This window comes from Stegostoma tigrinum, chromosome 45 (assembly GCF_030684315.1).
Source record: "Stegostoma tigrinum isolate sSteTig4 chromosome 45, sSteTig4.hap1, whole genome shotgun sequence".
Taxonomy (NCBI): domain Eukaryota; kingdom Metazoa; phylum Chordata; class Chondrichthyes; order Orectolobiformes; family Stegostomatidae; genus Stegostoma; species Stegostoma tigrinum.
Window position 1 is genome coordinate 5,662,675 of NC_081398.1, and position 18,861 is coordinate 5,681,535.

The 18,861-nt window shown below is 47.3% G+C and overlaps 1 protein-coding gene across 1 annotated transcript in view; it reads right to left on the reverse strand.

The window, feature by feature from the left end:
• Nucleotides 1-10,002, reverse strand: part of LOC125448659 (baculoviral IAP repeat-containing protein 1-like) — a 31,935-nt gene extending 21,933 nt beyond the window's left edge. Inside the window, exons 1-5 of the mRNA XM_059642613.1 lie at nucleotides 9,641-10,002; nucleotides 7,511-8,114; nucleotides 2,514-2,613; nucleotides 1,861-1,942; nucleotides 1,102-1,168 (exon numbers count right to left, since the gene is read on the reverse strand). Coding sequence (XP_059498596.1) covers nucleotides 1,102-1,168; nucleotides 1,861-1,942; nucleotides 2,514-2,613; nucleotides 7,511-8,111 — 850 coding nt within the window. The 5' untranslated portion in view covers nucleotides 8,112-8,114; nucleotides 9,641-10,002. The remainder of the gene's footprint in view (nucleotides 1-1,101; nucleotides 1,169-1,860; nucleotides 1,943-2,513; nucleotides 2,614-7,510; nucleotides 8,115-9,640) is intronic.
• Between the last annotated feature and the right edge of the window lie 8,859 nt (nucleotides 10,003-18,861).

The following is an 18,861-nucleotide window of genomic DNA, read 5'->3' on the forward strand; positions in this document are numbered from 1 at the left end:
AGCCTTCAGCTTCAGACAGGGGGAGGTGCTGGCCTACTGGTACTATCTCTGGATTGCTAATCCAGAGACCCAGGTCATGTTCTGGGCACCCAAGTTCAAATGCTGCCATGGAATACGCTGGGGTTTGAATCCAATTTTTAAACAAGAATTGGAATTTAAGAAGCTAACAACCACAAAACTATTGTTGATTGTCAGGAAAACTGCATCTGGCTCACTAAGGAAGGACCCCTTAGGGTGGCATGTTGGCTCAGTGGTTAGCACTGCTGCCTCATAGAGCCAGGGAGCCGGGTTCAATTCGGCCTTGGGCAGCTGTCGCAGAGTTTGTACGCTCCCTGTGTCTGTGTGGGTTTCCACTGGGTGCTGTAGTTGCCTCACACATTCCAAAGATGTGCAGGCTAGGTGGATTGCCCATGCTAAATTACCCATAGTGTAGATTAGGTGGGCTCTAGTGGGGATGGGTCTGGGTGGGATGCCTTGAGGGAAAGTGTGGACTTGTCGGGCTGAAGGGCCTGTTTCCACACTATCGGGATTTGGTGACAACGATGACCATTTCCTGGTCAAACCTACACTGACTCTGGGCAATAAATGCTGGCCTAGCAATGGCATATGATAACTGTGATAACACATACTTTTAAGGGGACACTCAGAAAGGAGTTTGACAAGGAGGCCCCTCACCCAGAGGGTAAAGGGGGCAGGGTTCGTGAATGCCCCAGGGAAGGGAGGTAGTTGAGATGGGCAGCTTTCAAACTTCCAAACCAAAATACTTTGATGAACGCTCAAACTGTCATCGCATTCAAGGCAGGTGCGAGAAAGTGGGACCAGCATAGGTCGGAATGTACTTTCAGCGGTACAGACTCGATGGGCTGAAGGATCTCTTCTGCTCTGTATGATTCCATGAGGGTACAGAGGGTAGTTAGCGTAGAATGGGCAACTTGCATCCTGATTCACAACCCCCTCAAGCGCCCCCTTCGCTGCCAGCTTCCCCCAACCCTTAAAAAGAGGGCACTCCTTCCTCTGGATTGCAGAGGCTAAGTGGACCCCCTAACCAACAACTGTACTCCACCCATGCCCCAAACCCCAAAGGAATTGAAGCCAACTCACGTGATTCAGGTCCCTCACCTCGAGGCGATGGCGATGGGCAAAGGTCCTCCGAAAGAAAGTCTGCAGCCTGTGGGAAACACAAGGAATGGCCTTGGAAATCCGGAAGAAGAGGCGCCCCTCACGTTTGGACACACCCTGCATTTCCCCCTTTATCCACTGGATCCTTGCCTGGATTAGCTCCTGCAGGAGTACGGCCCACTGGGATGTCTAACAGGTTCAGCAGAGGAGGGGGTGGAATTCTTTCACAGGGATTGGGAATCGCTGGCTGGAACAGCATTGATGGACTCCTCTGAACGGCCTCTCCGAACTCCAGCCCTTTGCTGCCACTGTGGGCAGTGTCCCGGCCTCTGAGCTGGGGTCTCTGGGATGGGGTTTCACTCCGTGCCCGAGGAAGGAGTACCTGTGGTATTCCCAAATGGTTGGAGGGCACCAGCCTGTGACTCCATCCGGTGCACACCAGTGGGGAGCACGGGAGAGATTTCCAGTCAGCCACACGCGTATGCATGTGCGGCACAGCCTCTCCCAACATGCTACACACATGTCAAAGCACATGTCAGACTCCAGGAGTGAAATGTGCTTCATGTATGACCCAACAATGTTGCCACATCTGCCTGGAGATCAACAGTTCTCTCTCCTTGTAGGTCCCATCCCAAACAGATTGGAGCATCCAGTCCAGAGGACCAGCTCCCAGGATTTATCTAGCCAGTGCTCAGGACATTGGGCTGACAGGCCTCATTTGTGCTTTGATGAAATGCTTACTGTGACTCCATGAAATCCAACGTAGCTCCGGCGGTACTGGTCCCTTTCCTCCTTGGACTTCTGTCCTTGAAGATACTCACACCTTGGAAAGACAACAGAGCCATCGGACCATGGGAGCAGGCTGTGAGATTACACATCGGTCCCTGAGCTGGGATTTCACCCCATCACAGTCAGTCTGAAAGGGGACAGACTTAGGCAATGCTCAATCTCCCATGTCCAGGGAACATACAGAATGCCTGCACTCCCTTTTCCAGTGGATATATGCAACACTCGCTTTCCCGTGTCTGGGGAACACACGCAACCCTGACATTTCCGTGCCCAGGGAACATGCGCAACACTGATACGCCAATGCCCAGGGAAGAAACACGATACTCATGTTCCCATATCCAGGGAACACACTCAATGCTCACATTCCCACGTCCAGGCAGTGCATGAAGCTGTTGGCCTGACGTTCACCAAAGCCGGGGCCAGTCTCTGCTGTGTCTATGTGCGATTTGAGAGAGCTCCGCTCTTCTTTTTGGGCCCGGAGGCCCAGGCTCTGCTCTTCATTGGGGATAGCGCCTTGCTCTTCATTGGGGATATCTCCAGTGGAGCAGGAGCTCTGGCAAAACGTGGAGGCTCGGACGGGAAAGGAAAAGAAAGAGTCCACTTACTGTGGGAACCACTTGGCGTGCTCCTGCCACGGGTCATCTCCTTCCTCCCAGTTGGCTAAGCTGCCATCACAGGAAAAGCACTGCACTTGGTCCTTGACACCTGTTGGATGAGAACATGGGGAACCATCAGAGCTGGGTGCTTGGAATTGATATCGCCTGGTCCCCTCACTCTGGCTCTTCAAGACTGTCTCCTCTAACTTTCCCTGATCTCTCCCAAACTCTCGAGGGTCTCAGTTGACAAATCCAACCTCTCTCCCAGCTCCTCTGAAATCTCCCACTACAAAATCCACAGCTACCCTCACTTCTCCATTGGCAGGCACTGTGAGAACTCATTGGAGAAATCTCAAGGTAGAGTAACATTGAGCGAGAGATCAGTTAAGCCCTTCTGTGTTATTGATCTCATCATGAGTGTTGGCCAGGACTGGAGAACTTGTTTACTGATTTCAGGCTTTTTACATTCTTAGTGGACAGGGAGAAGGGGCCTTTAGCTTAATCACACTTTCCGATTTAAACTCCTTACTGTTGACTCAATAAAGTGATGGGAGATGAAGTTTTTAAAAACTGAAATGGGGCATCTTGGCTTTTTGTTTGACATTTAAGCTGATGAATGGCTCACAAGCAATAGCTACACTAACGGTACATTCATTCTGCTCCTCTGGACACAAGTCCTGGCAGGGTATCGCAGTTCTCCCACAGCGTCGCCCAACTGTACAATAACAGTGATAATGGGAACTGCAGATGCTGGAGAATTCCAAGATAATAAAATGTGAGGCTGGATGAGCACAGCAGGCCAAGCAGCATCTCAGGAGCACAAAAGCTGATGTTTCGGGCCTAGACCCTCGAAACGTCAGCTTTTGTGCTCCTGAGATGCTGCTTGGCCTGCTGTGTTCATCCAGCCTCACATTTTATTATCTTGTACAATAACAGTGTCTTCCATAATTCTGATCCTTTGCATATGTCACAAAGGCTGTGTGAAATGTGGAATGAAACTTGTGTGGAATGAACTTCCCAAGGAAGTGGTGGATGTGGGTACAGTTACAACGGTTCAACAACATTTCGATAAGTACATGAATAAGAAATGTTTGGAGGGAAATGGGTCAAGCGTAAGCAGGTGGCATTACTTTAGTTTGGGCTTATGGTCGGCGGGGACTAGTTGAACCGAAGAGTTTCTGTGCCATATGATTCTATAAGACAGTGAAGAAACAGATTTACAATCAGGCACAAGAACGAGAATACGCCCGACAGAGAAAGAGAGACAGTTTATGCCGCATTCCCCTTAGAAAATGAGGGCTGGCGGTAGGAATAGAGATCATTCAAACGATGAAAGATTTCCGCAGAGGAAGCAAGACCTGGGCTCATCAGGAGTGCTGAAGGATAATGGTATCTCAAGGGCTAGTGGACACATACATGACAGAAATAGAGGTTTACACTGATAGGCTGACGTAGTGATTGGAACCAGGTTGACTTTGTTGACTATGAGATCCTTGATTGGGGTTGTTAACCTTGGCCTATCAGGAATGTCCTGGATGACCAAATTAACTAAGAGATTAGAAGCTCCTCAGTCCAAGCAAATAACTCCGAGCAGTCTGGCCACAGCCAGTGTACTGTGCATTAGTAAATAATGGTGACAGAACACCAGCATCTGTGCAATTATTTCAGGTGAGACACGAAAGGATGGACAGATGATGTGTCAACTCCAGCACTGATGTTACAGGCCATTCGGCCTAACATACTCCAGTACAAATCTGTATCCCTTTCATTAGTTAATGGATTGGAAACAAGACTGGGGGCAGTCTGGTGGCTCAGCGGTGAGCACTGCTACTTCACAGCACCAGGGATCCAGGTTCGAATCTGACATCGGGTGACTATCTGTGTGGAGTTGGCACATTCTCCCTGTGTCTGCTTCTGGGTGCTTCAATTTCCTTCCACAGTCCAAAGATGTACAGATTAGATGGATTGGCCATTCTAAGTTGTCCCATAGTGTGCAGGGATGTGTAAGCTAAGTGGGTTAGCCATGGGAAATGCAGGGTTACGGAGATAGGGTGGGTCTAGTGAGATGCTCTTCAGAGGGTCAGTGTGGACTTGAGGGGTTGAATGGCCTGCTTCCAGACTGTAGGGATTCTATGATCCTAAGAGGAAGCTTGGATCTGTTAAAGTGACAAAAGGCAATTCCCACCCTAGCCAGAGACACAGGGAAAATCAAAATTCAGTCTGATCCAGCTGTTAACACATCCTCAAAACCACTCTCTATAGGTGGTTAATTATTCCCCACTGGAGAGTAACCTTTAGTGCTATATGATCAGAAACATTAGCTGTTCCCAGGAAAGATGTGGAAACATTGGAAAAGGTGCAGAGGAGATTTGCCAGGATGTTGCCTGGAATGGAGGGAAGGTCTTACGAGGAAAGGTTGAGAGAGCTAGGGCTTTTCTTTTTAGAACGATGAAGGATGAGAGATGACTTGATAGAGGTGTACAAAATGATCAGAGGTATAGATAGAGTGGGCAGCCAGAGACTTTTTCCTAGGGAAGTAGATATTACGAGGGGTCTTAGTTTTAAAGTGAGTGGAGGTAGATACTGGGGAGACGTCAGAGGTAGGTTCTTTACTCAGAGAGTGGTCGGGGTGTGGAGTGCACTGCCGGATCGGGTAGTGGAGTCAGCTTATTAGGGGCATTTAAGCGGCTATTAGATAGGCATATGGACAATAGTATAAGGGAGGGGTGGAGGTTAGATAGACCTTAGGGTTAGGGTAAATGTTCAGCACAACATCATGGGCCAAAGGGCCTGTAAAGTGCGGTACTGTTCTATGTTCTATGTAATTATAGGTAATATAGGTATGGAAGAATGTTGTTAAAGTGGAAAGGCTGCAGAATAGATGTACAAAGATGTTTCTAGGACTGAAGGGTTTGAGCTACAGCAAAAAACTGGAAATATTTTCCCTGGAGTGTCAGAGGCTGAGAGGTGAGCTTATAGAGATTTACAAAATCGTGAGAGGCATGAGGAAGGTGAATAACCAAGGTATTTTCCCTTGGGATAGTCCAAGGCTGGAGGGCATAGATTTAAGATGAGAGGGGCAAGATTTAAAAGGGACCTAGGGGGTAAATCTTTCACACAGAGGGTGGTGTTAGAAGAAGTGGTGGAGGCTGGTACAATTACAACATTTAAAAGGAATTTGGATGGGTGCATGAAGAGGAAGAGTTTAGAGGGTAGAGACCAAATGCTGGCAAATGCGACTAGATTAGTTTAGGATATCTGATCAGCATGGACAAGTTGGACCAAAGGGTCTGTTTCTATGTTGTACAGCTCCATGACTCTACAACTGTATGGGCAGAGTGCGTCTTCTTTTGGGGACAGGTACATGGGTTGGAAAGGAGTGTCAAGGAATATGGGCCACATGCAGGCAGGTGGGACTAGCTCAATTTAGGAAACCTGGTCAGCATGGATGAGTTGGGCTGAAGGGCCTGTTTCTGTGCTGTACGACTTTAAGGTTTCCATTGCGTGCCCATCAGGACAATTTGCAAGAATAGAAATTCAAGAGGAAATCCAACATTTAAATTGCTTGACAGGACAGTGCTAATGGGTTGGGAAATGGGCTCTAATTGATGGAGGTATTGCAAGTGTGTCACACCACGACCCTGACTATTGCAAATCTGCCTGGCTCAATTCCCAGGAATGCCCCGATCAATTAAAGTTGACTTGTCTGATTGAATTTCTTTTCTGAAAAGCTGGTAGTTAAATGTCAGTGTAAAAGCAGAAAAGGCCTGCTCCACCCACTGAGTTTCTCCAGCACTTTCCGTGTCTCCAACATCCGCAATTCTTGGCTTTCTTTTAACTGTCCAACATCATTCTCCATGGCAACACCTCTGCCAATCAGAGATCCAATGCCCAACCAGTCAGCACTCTCCTCTTTGAGAGTGCGGTCTTCCCTCCTGAATTGGTGCTGTTGCTAACTGTCTTCATTAATACAAGACAAACAGCTTTGTCAGCAGTATTTGGTTGGAGAGCAGTCTTTTAGTGATCATATGATCATGTGAGGCAATAGTAATCATCTGAGTACGCTGTAATCCATGATATGGGTCAATGATATCCCTCTACTGATATTTGAATTCAATGAAACATATCTGGAACTGAAACGCTGGCTAGCAACAATGGTGAGAATTGGACTGTCATTAAAAACCCCACCTGGTTCACCAAAGCCCTTTGGAGGAGAGAAATCTGCTATTCCGTGCATGGTCTGGGCCGAAATGTGACCCTCAGAGCAATGGCAATTGGTTCCTTCTTAGCTGCTCTCTGAAACTGCAAAATGGAGTCACTCAACTGGGCTCCTGTCCCCCACCCCCACCAATTTTTAATTTGACAAAGCCAGTGATGCCCACACACAAGTGTATGCAGTTTTGGTCTCCTAGTCTGAGGAAGGATATTCTTGCTATTGAAGGAATTGAGGGAAAGTTTATCAGACTGATTCTTGGGATGGCGGGACCGACATATGAAGAAAGACTGGATCAACTGGGCTTGTAGTCAGTGGAATTTAGAAGACTGAGGGGTGTCTCATAGAAACATACAAAATCCAGATGGGACTGGACAGGCGAGATGCAGGAAGTACATTCCCAATATTAGGGTAAGTCCAGAAGCAGGAGTTACAAGTCTAAGAATAAGAGGTAAGCTGTTCAGGACTGAGAGGAGGAAGAATTTCCTCACTCAGAGAGTTGTGAACCTGTGTAATTCACTCTCACAGGAATCTGTTGGGGCCAGATACATTCAAGAGGAAGCTGGATGTGGACCTTGGGGCTAAAGGGATTAAGCAGTAGGGAGGAAAAGTGGGAATGGGATCCTGAGATTGCGTGATCAGTCGTGATCATACTGAATGGTGGTAAAGGCTTTGAAGGGCCAAATGGCCTACTCCTCCAGCTACTTTCTATGCTTCTACCCAGAGAGGGTTAAGTGATTCAAATGGCCGATGCCACGTGCTCCAACTTGGATTCTCCTGGGCGGCTGGTTACCTGTGTAGAAAAACCCAGCTCCTGCCAACAGACTGGGCTCCGTTTGCACGTAGAAAGGCCAGCCCTTGAAGCTCTCCAGCCTGCACCCCTCCTCCGTAAGCTGCTGCCGTCGGTCGAGTGGCACTTTCCCAGGCGGGTGCACCCGCACGGCGTACTTGGGAATGTCACCGACGTCCAGCATCTTGAGGAAGCCGCAGTCGGGCTCGAACCGCTGATGCTCCGATCGGGGCATCTTGGTGATGCCAAAGTTGCAGAAGATGCCCCCGCAGCAGAAGCACTGCACGCTGGTCTTCAGTCCTGTGTAGTAAAATCCCGCGCCCGCCATCTCCTCAGGACTCCAGCTGATGAAGGGGTCGATGCCCTCGAAGCTCTTCAGCCTCCTCAGTTCGCTCCTCATCTGAGGGTTGTAGCCCCTCTTCATCTGCCGGCAAATGATGGTATCATCCTTCTCCATCTGCGCCACCAATTCGGCCATGTTGATGTTGATCCAAGGCATCAGGGACTGGAGCTCAGCGGCATCCAGTTGTCGGTGGGGGGTGGCGGATGTCTCGGTGTCCCCTGCTGCACCCTCCAGTGGGGGCGCCGGGTCTTGCGTTGCCATGATCTAGATATCAACGGGTCAGAACATCAGCAATGTCATGCCATGAGGCCATACAGCCCATCGCGATTGCGCTGTCTGTGTTTCCCTGCGCTAATTTCCATTTCCCCTGCATCCCTGCACACCATTTCCATCTAAATAACCATCCGGTAGCCCGTCTTTAATGCCTCAATTGAACCTGTCCCCATCGCATTGCAAGACAGTGCATTCCAGACCTCAACCCTCACTGAATGACAAAATCTCCTCCCACATCGCCCTGGCTTCATTCATATATCGTTTTGTCCTCTCCTTCTCGTTCTGTTTCGGCGTGGGAACAGCTTCTCCCTACTTATACCCAACACCCACTCATGTATTTGAAAGTCCCCATCGCGTCTCCCTCTGAACCCTCTTCTCTCCAAGGAGAACAGTCTCTAACTTCTTCGAAGAAAATCCGAAAGAACTGCAGATGCTGGAGATTAGAAAAAAAGCCAGGAATTGCTGGGGAAGCGTGGCAGCGTCTGTGGAGAGAAATCGGGGACTTAACATTTTCAGGTGCAGTCCTGAGGAAGGGTCACTGGGCCCCAAAGGGTTAAGTGTGATTTCTCTCCACGGATCCTGCTGAGCTTTTCCAGCAATTCCTGTTCTTGCTCCCAACTTCTTCAATCGATCTTCATCGCTGAAGTTTCTCATCCCTGGGATGGTTCTTGTCAATCACTTTTGCACTCTCTCCCTCTCTGATGTGATCACATCTTCCCTATATAACATGGCACCCAGAGCTGTAAACTACCCTCCAGCTAACCCTACCCCTAACCCTAACAGTGTTTTGTACGAGTTCACCATCACCTCCCTGCTCTTCGGCCCTGTGCTCTTATTAGTTAAAGTCAAGAGCAGTATGTGCATTTGAACAGGGGCTCTCCCCCTCTGATCAGTGCACACATGCACCCAGATCCCTCTGCTCCTGCACCCCTTTTTTTTAGGATTGCATCCTCTGTTTCCTGCTGCCTTTCAATGTTTTTCACCTCACCTTCCACCATCAAAGGACAGAAAGCAGATTACCGCCTGCCAAGTAACCAGACGAGGGGTGGCGGTTCACCAGAAGGGTCCCACGTTTGAGAAAGTACAAAACGAAGGAGGTCTGGTGGGCGCACAATTGGCGCCAGGAGCCAAGGAACGCGCACCGTACCTTGGTCGAACAGCCAGGCGTGAGTGCCAACCGGTCAGAGGGTTAGAGTTAGAGATAGCAGGAACTGCAGACGCTGGAGAATCTGAGATAACAAGGTGTAGAGCTGGATGAACACAGCAGGCCAAGCAGCATCAGAGGAGCAGGAAAGCTGAAGTTTCGGGCCTAGACCGTTCTTCCGAAAAGAGTTAGCCCGTTCGCCCGGAACTCTATCGCAACTGCAGCATAAGCAGTGGTACGGTTCACGCTTTGAGCCAAAGAGACAGGGCAGACTGGACGGACCGAATGGCCGTCTCCTCTGTGGCGCCCCATTCGCTGTACTGCATCAGAGAGAGAGAGAGAGAGAGAGGACAAAACATTAATACAAACCCACCCACTGTGCTGATCCCTTGCCTCAACGGGATCCCAGATCGGCTCAGAGTCTTCGTTGGTGAAGTGGGGGGGAGGTCTCCAACCTTTTAGTCAGTTCCTCGCGTCCTTCGGCTCAAAGTGGCGATCTTTCGCTGCAGTCGATTTCTTTCGCTTTCTCCAGAGACCTTCCGTGTCCCGGCCTGGAGCGAGCGACGAGGAAGTGATTTTCTGTAAATTCCCTTCCGTCCAGCCCACTTTTATTACACCATCTCGCGTGTACGAGGTACGGTGTAAAGAGAACGCAAGGTCGCAAATCATATCCCCCAACTCCAAGCTTGCTGACAAAGCAGAGAGCGGACAGTGTCCCCCGTGAAGCTGCGTGAATGTGCATCGGGTCAGAGAGTGTGTGAGAGGGAGGAGCGGGGAGCGAGACAGGCGGGGCTGGAGAGACGTGTGGGCCGGTAGAGAGAAAGAGAATGGTGGGGGGGGGGGTCTTAGCTGGAGAGAGAATGTGGGGGAGAAAGCATGAGAGAAGGGGGAAATAGGATTGGTGTGGGGGGGGGGGGGCAAAGAGTGGGGTCGGGAGTAGGAGGAGGAAGAAAGTGAAAAACCAAGGGCGAGACAGAGAGAGTGGGATGGGGCAGAGAGTGAGAGAGAAGGAGGGAGAGAGTGTGACAGACAAAGGGAAAGACGGAGTGGGGGGGTAATCGTTTACGGGGGGAGACAGTGAGCAACAGACAGTGATGAGGGAGAGGGGAGTGAGAGAAAGGAGGGAAGAGAGGGAGGGATGAGGGAGTGGAGAGAAGGCAGGGAGGGAGGGGAAGAAGAGAGGGCAATGGAGGGATTTAGAGAGACAGAGGGGATACTGGGAATTAGAGGGGGATAAATAGAGAGAGAGTGAGAAAGGGTTAAACAGTGAGAAAGTGAGGAGTTAGAGGGAGGTGTGAGAGAGAGATGGGGAAAGGAAGAAGAGAGGGAGTGGAGAAGAGAGAGAAAAGGCGAGAGAGAGGCGTTGGGAGAGACGGCAGGAGGGAGGGCTGGGGGGCTGAGAGATAGTGGGAGGGAGGTGTGAAGAGAGGGTTAATAGTGAGATGTGGAAGACGAGAAATGGAGGAGAGAGAGAGATGGGGAGATAGACTGACACAGAGACAGACAGATGGATGCAGTGCCCAGGTTATGAATGAGTTCTTTAGTCTGTTTGCAAATCGATTTGGAACCACAGAAACATAGAAGATAGGAACAGGAGAAGGCCATTTGGCCCCTTGAGCCTGCTCTGCCACTCAGAAAGATCATGGCTGACCATTGAGTTTAATCCTTTAATCCTGCCCACCGTACTCCCTTATCCCATCATCCCTTTAGCCCCAGGAAGTATATCTACCTCCTTCACAAAAACATTCAATGTTTCCACCTCAACTGTTTTCTGTAGTAGTGACTTCTACAGACTCCCCTACTCTCTGGGTGAAGACACTTCTCCTCATCTCAGTCCTACCCTGTCTCATTAAATTATGTCCTTCTGGTCTGGACCCCCCTCCTGCATGTCATCGGGAACATCCTTCCTGTGTTTGCCCCGTCTAGTCCTGTTAGAATTTTATATGTTTCTCTAAATTTCCTTCATTCTTCTAAACGCTGGCAAATATAATCCTAACCGATCTAGTGTCTCCTCATATGTCACTCTGCCATCCCAGGAATCAGTCTGGTAAACATTTGCTGCACTCCCTCCATTGCCAGAACTGACAACGAGACAAAAACTCGACACAATGTTCCAGAGTGGTCTCACCAAGGCCTTGTACAATTGCAATAAGACGTTCCTGCTTACGTTCTTGATTCCTCAAGCTGTGAAGGGTAATGCACCAATTACCTTGGAGATAGTAGGAACTACCGATGCTGGAGTCTGAGATAACAAGGTGTAGAGCCGGATGAACACAGCAGGCCAAGCAGCATCAGAAGAGCAGGGAAGCTGACATTTTCAGGCCTGGACCCTTCTTCAGAAAATTTACCATTCACCTTGTTCACAGTCTGCTGCACCTACAATGCTTACTTTCAGCGACTGTTGTGTGAGGGCACCCAGGCCTCACGCAATTTATGGCCATTCTAGTAAAATCTGCCTCCGTACTTTTGCTATCGAAGTGGATTACCTTACATTTATCCATGTTACATTACATCGGCCCACTTACTTAGTCTGTCCATTTAGCAACATCTCTGCAACCTCCTCACAGCTCACCCTTCCACCCACCTTTCTGTCGTCTGCAGATTTTGAGGTATGACATTTCATTCCGTCATCTAAATCATTGACCTATATTCTCAATAGATGGGGACCTAGTACCCATCCCTGTCACTGCCTGCCATTTAGAAATGATCCATTTGTTCCTCCTCTTTGTTTCTAATCTGTGAACCAATTTTTCATCTTTCTCAATACACTACTCCCCCAATCCCATGTGCTTTAGTTTTACATATCAAACTCTCATGTGGGACTTTGTTGAAAGCCTTCTGAAGGTTCAAATTAATCCATTGGTTCCCCCGATAAACTCTACCAGCTACATCCTCAAAGAATTCCAATAGATTTGTCCAGTATGATTTCTCTTTTGTAAATCCATGCTGACCGTGTCTGATTCTAACATTGTTTTCTCAGAGTCCTGACATTTCTTTACCTTGCTTCTAAAATGCGTACATTCTGCTTTTAGGACCTCGTTCCTTTTTTTGCTTATGTCATAAAAACACAGCACAGGACAATGTAAAGGAGATTTTGTACATACAGGAAATGTTTGTATTTTGGATCTTTAACATTACACCACTGCATGGGATAGCAATTATAAGATTAAGAATTCATAATTTGGACACTGGTAAATTAGGGACCCTCTGCAATTAGACAGATAGATATATAAATCGGCATGTGGGTAGGTGGTAGATAGATAGATAGAGGGGGAGAGAGAATGATTGATAGATAGATGGACAGTCATAAGCCACAGGAGATGATGGGCTACTAGTATTATTTGCAGACCTGTTAATCCAGAAATAAAGCTAATATTCTAGGATTGGGGTTCAAATCCCATCGCAGCAGATGGTGGAATTTGAATTCAGTTATAATCTGCATTAAAGAATCTACTGATAACCATAAACCAATTGTTAGGAAAACCCATTTGATTCACTAATGTTCCTTGGGGAAGGAAACTGCTGTGCTTACCTGGTCAGGCCTACATGTGACTCCAGACCCACAGCAATGTGGTTGACTCTCAACGGCCCTCTGAAATGGCCTAGCAAGCCACTCAGTTCAAAGGCAACTAGGGATGTGCAATAAATTCTGACCAACCATTGACACTCACACCCCAGGAATGAATAAAGAAGAAATTTGTTGTTCAAGAGGCAGAAGAATAGCTTTTAGTTTGTCAGTTCTTTGAAAATGTGACTTTTTTTAAAAATAAAAGTCAGGAATCCTTTTTAACTATTGAGGTAAATTGCCCCATAGCATCTAGAGATATGCAAGCTAGTGATTTAGTGGAATAGCAGTGATAAATGCAGGGTTACAGGGATAGGGTGAGGACAGTGGTGGTTTCTGGGTGGGTTGCTTTTCAGAGGGTTGGTCTTGACTCAATGGGCTGAACAGGGTCTATTTGCACTGAAGGGATCCTATGATCCTAAGAGCTGCCTCGATGAGAAGTCATGTGATTCCAGCTTAATGACTGCTCGCAAGCAATTTAAAAATCTTTTATGACCAATTGTGATGACAGTCAGAAGACGTGGAAACTTAAACACACCTATCAACATATTCGAGAACAGCTTCTTCCCTTCTGTTATTAGGCGACTGAACAGGCCTCTTTAATTTTAAATTTAATGTTGATCTTGCTTTTCTGCACCTGCTGTGCGACTGTAATGTTGTATGCCTTGTTGCGTCTAAATACCTTATGATTTGTCTGCCCTTGTATGTTATGATTGGCTTATACTGCTTGCAAAAAAAAACTTTTCACTGTGTTTAGGTGCATAGGCTTCAGATATGTTGATAATTGGGATGCCTTCTGGGGAAGGTGGGACCTGTACAAGAAGGACGGGTTGCATCTGAACTGGAAGGGGACCAATGTCCTGGGTGGAAGGTTTGCTCGAGTAGTTCGAGAGGGTTTAAACTAGTATGGCAGGGGGGTGGGAACCTGAGCTGTATACCAGAGGTGAGCGTTGATGCAGGTGAGGCAGTAGCAAGAGGTAGACCAGCTAGTGGGAAGGATTTTCCTGGGAAGGAACCAAGGGATCGGTTAAAGTGTGTTTGCTTTAATTCAAGGAGTATCAGGAATAAAAGTGATGAACTTAGAGCATGGATCACTACCTGGTGCTATGATGTTGTGGCCATAACAGAGACATGGGTTTCTCAGGGGCAGGAACGGTTGCTGGATGTTCCAGGGTTTAGAACATTTAAAAAGAATAGGGAGGGGGGAAAAAGAGGAGGGGGTGTAGCACTACTAATCAGAGAGGGTTTCACAGCTACAGAAGCTTCCATTGTCGAGGAAGATCTGCCTACTGAGTCAGTGTGGGTGGAAATTAGGAACAGCAAGGGAGTAGTCACCTCGTTAGGGGTTTACTACAGGCCCCCCAACAGCAGCAGGGAGATTGTAGAAAGCATAGGTCGACAGATTTTGGAAAAGTGTGCACGCAGTAGGGTTGTTGTAATGGGTGACTTTAACTTTCCTAATATTGATTGGAACCTCCTTCGAGCAGAAGATTTGAATGGAGCTGTTTTTGTAAGGTGTGTTCAGGAGGGTTTCCTAACTCAGTACGTTGACAGGCCGACGAGGGGAGAGGCCATTCTAGACTTGGTGCTCGGAAACGAGCCGGGGCAGGTATCAGATCTTGTGGTGGGAGAGCATTTTGGTGATAGTGACCATAACTGCCTCACATTCTACATAGCTATGGAGAAGGAGAGGATTAGGCAGAATGGGAGGATATTTAATTGGGGAAGAGGAAACTATGATGCGATTAGACATGAGTTAGGAAGCATGGACTGGGAGCAGTTGTTCCATGGTAAGGGAACTATAGACATGTGGAGACGGTTTAAGGAACAGTTGTTGGGAGTGATGAGTAAATATGTCCCTCTGAGACAGGCAAGAAGGGGTAAGATTAAGGAACCTTGGATGACGAGAGCGGTGGAGCTTCTAGTGAAAAGGAAGAAGGTAGCTTACATAAGGTGGAGGAAGCTAGGGTCAAGTTCAGCTAGAGAGGATTACATGCAGGCAAGGAAGGAGCTCAAAACTGGTCTGAGGAGAGCCAGGAGGGGGCACGAGAAAGGCTTGGCAGAAGGAATCCGGGAAAACACAAAGGCATTTTACACTTACGTGAGGAATAAGAGAATGGTCAAAGAAAGAGTAGGGCCGATCAGGGATAGCATAGGGAACTTGTGTGTGGAGCCTGAGGAGGTAGGGGAAGCCCTAAATGAGTTTTTTGCTTCTGTCTTTACGAAAGAAACCAACTTTGTAGTGAATGAAACCTTTGAAGAGCAGGTGTGCATGCTGGAATGGATAGAAATAGACGAAGCTGATGTGCTGAAAATTTTGTCAAACATTAAGATTGACAAGTCGCCAGGCCCGGATCAGATTTGTCCTCGGCTGCTTTGGGAAGCGAGAAATGCAATTGCTTCGCCACTTGCGAAGATCTTTGCATCCTCGCTCTCCACTGGAGTCGTACCTGAGGACTGGAGAGAGGCAAATGTAATTCCTCTCTTCAAGAAAAGAAATAGGGAAATCCCCGGCAATTATAGACCGGTAAGTCTCATGTCTGTCGTCTGCAAGGTGTTAGAAAGGATTCTGAGGGATAAGATTTATGACCATCTGGAAGAGCATGGCTTGATCAAATACAGTCAACACGGCTTTGTGAGGGGTAGGTCATGCCTTACAAACCTTATTGAGTTTTTTGAGGATGTGACTAGAAAGGTTGATGAGGGTCGAGCTGTGGATGTGGTGTATATGGACTTCAGTAAGGCATTTGATAAGGTTCCCCATGGTAGGCTCATTCAGAAGGTCAGGAGGAATGGGATACAGGGGAACTTAGCTGCTTGGATACAGAATTGGCTGGCCAACAGAAGACAGCGAGTGGTAGTAGAAGGAAAATATTCTGCCTGGAAGTCAGTGGTGAGTGGAGTTCCACAGGGCTCTGTCCTTGGGCCTCTACTGTTTGTAATTTTTATTAATGACTTGGATGAGGGGATTGAAGGATGGGTCAGCAAGTTTGCAGACGACACAAAGGTCGGAGGTGTCGTTGACAGTGTAGAGGGCTGTTGTAGGGTGCAGCGGGACATTGACAGGATGCAGAGATGGGCTGAGAGGTGGCAGATGGAGTTCAACCTGGATAAATGCGAGGTGATGCATTTTGGAAGGTCGAATTTGAAAGCTGAGTACAGGATTAAGGATAGGATTCTTGGCAGCGTGGAGGAACAGAGGGATCTTGGTGTGCAGATACATAGATCCCTTAAAATGGCCACCCAAGTGGACAGGGTTGTTAAGAAAGCATATGGTGTTTTGGCCTTCATTAACAGGGGGATTGAGTTTAAGAGTCGTGAGATCTTGTTGCAGCTCTATAAAACTTTGGTTAGACCGCACTTGGAATACTGCATCCAGTTCTGGGCGCCCTATTATAGGAAAAATGTGGATGCTTTGGAGAGGGTTCAGAGGATGTTTACCAGGATGCTGCCTGGACTGGAGGGCTTATCTTATGAAGAGAGGTTGACTGAGCTCGGTCTCTTTTCATTGGAGAAAAGGAGGAGGAGAGGGGACCTAATTGAGGTATACAAGATAATGAGAGGCATAGATAGAGTTGATAGCCAGAGACTATTTCCCAGGGCAGAAATGGCTAGCACGAGGGGTCATAGTTTTAAGCTGGTTGGTGGAAAGTATCGAGGGGATGTCAGAGGCAGGTTCTTTACGCAGAGAGTTGTGAGAGCATGGAATGTGTTGCCAGCAGCAGTTGTGGAAGCAAGGTCATTGGGGTCATTTAAGAGACTGCTGGACATGTATATGGTCACAGAAATTTGAGGGTGCATACATGAGGATCAATGGTCGGCACAACATTGTGGGCTGAAGGGCCTGTTCTGTGCTGTACTGTTCTATGTTCTATGTTCTAATTCAAATCAACTTAAAACAAGTCTGCCTACCACAGAACAGAATTATCAGAAAACTCTAATAAACGACAAGGGTTGCACAATTCTGAAAGCTTCAGGCCACAGTTCATTGCAAAATGCAGATGTCTGAAACTTACAGAATGACAAAGGAAATGTTTTCTGCATTTTGTTGTACCATTCAGACTGAATCCTTTAAATCCTCAATTGGAGGAATGAGCCGTGAGTAATCCAACAAGGAATTCGGGTGTGTCTGCACCATAGGAGAGCAGAGAATTTGACTACAGAGCCAGCAAACTTTGAATTTGCCTAGACTAACCAGTTTGATCCTCAGTCAACACCATTCCAAACCACCCTGTTACAACTGTTTCCAGACATGTCTTCTCTCTCCTCACTGCTATTCTTTCCAGAACACTCAACCACCAGCCTCCTGCATTTCTTTGAGGTTCAAATTCCTGATCAGTTAGTGGAGTTCTTTACCACAAAGGCCTATTGAGGCTGGTTCATGCAAGGCTGAGATAAGACAAGGTTTTAATCTGTAGGGGAGTCAAGGGATGTTTACTGGAAACTTCAGAAAATTAATAATTCTTAATAGGTCAAAAAGCACAAGTGATGGCCGGCTCAGTGTTTAGCAGTACTGCTTTATAATGCTAGGGACCTGGGTTTAATCCCAGCCTGGGGTGATTCTTCGTAAAGAATTTTTTCCTTGTTTCTTGCAGGTGCTCTGGTTTCTTCCCACAGTCCAAAAATATGCCGATTAGTTGGAGTGGCCACAGAAAATGCAAGGATAAGGGGGAAGGAAGGATGCCCTTCAAAGGGCCAGTGTGGACTCAGTTGGCCAATTTCCGCACTGCAAGGATTCTATGATAACTCTGTCTGCATTAAACTGTTTCGTGAGATAAAGAGGTAAGGAGTTAAAACAGCATGCCAATTACAGAGTAATATGGCATGGAAATAAACCCTTTGTTATAAATTGTCCATGCTGACTATAATCCCCAATTAAACTAGACCCACCTGCCTGCACTTGGCCCATATCCCTCGAAGCCTTCCTATTCATGTACCTGTCCAAATGCCTTCTAAATATCGTCACTGTACCTGCATCCACCACTTCCTCTGGTAGTTTATTCCACATACAAACCACCCTCTGCATGAAACATTTGCCCCTCAGGTCCCTTTTATGTCTTTCTCCTCTCACCTTAAAAATATGCTCTCTGATTTTGAAATCCCCTACCCTAGGGAAAAGATTTTTGCATTTCACCTTATCAATGTCTGTCATGATTTTATAAACATTTATAAGGTCACTCAGAACACAAGAAAAGAGGGTCACTGGACCTGAAATGTTAACACTGATTTCTTTCCACAGACCTGCTGAGATTTTCCAACATTTTCTGTTTTAACAGCTGCTGGATACATGGCTACCATGTTCCCAAAGGACAAAGGATTGTCGTACAGAAGAATTTAAGGAGGTAATTGCACAGCAGGCCGCCTCTCGAGCAGACAGCTAACTCTGAATGTAACAAGGAAGAGAAGCTACTGTGAGAGCTGATGGCTTTCACTTCAGATAAGGCACTTTTGAAGTGTCATAAGTTATATCACACCAAGAGATTACCAGGACAGAAAATCCTATAAGAATTCAAAGTTCATATTCTTAATCAGCAGAACACTGGAGAACCACACTGCACAAGGGTGGAATCCTGGACTCCCTGAGAAAGACACTGTTGGTTGGATTTGTAACTGGATTCCACCATTACATAGAACATAGAACAGTACAGCACAGGACAGCCCCTTCAGTCCATGATGTTGTGCTGAACATGATGCCAAGTTCAACTAATCCCTTCTGCCAGCCCTTGGTCTATACCCCTCCATTCAATGCAGATTCATGTGCTTATCTAAAAGCCCCTTAAATGCCCCTATCAAATCTGCCTCAACCACCAACCCTGGCAGCACGTTCCAGGCACCTACTGCTCTCTGCGTAAAAAACTTGCCCCACACATCTCCATTGAACATGCCCCCTCACACCTTAAATGCATGCGCCCTGACATTAGAAATGCGGGTAATAGTCAAGTTGTGTAGTGAGGCTTTACTTGCTTACTTGAGGGGTCTTGATTTTGCTGCATGCAATAAAGTTTAAAATCATTATTTCAGTGTCCATA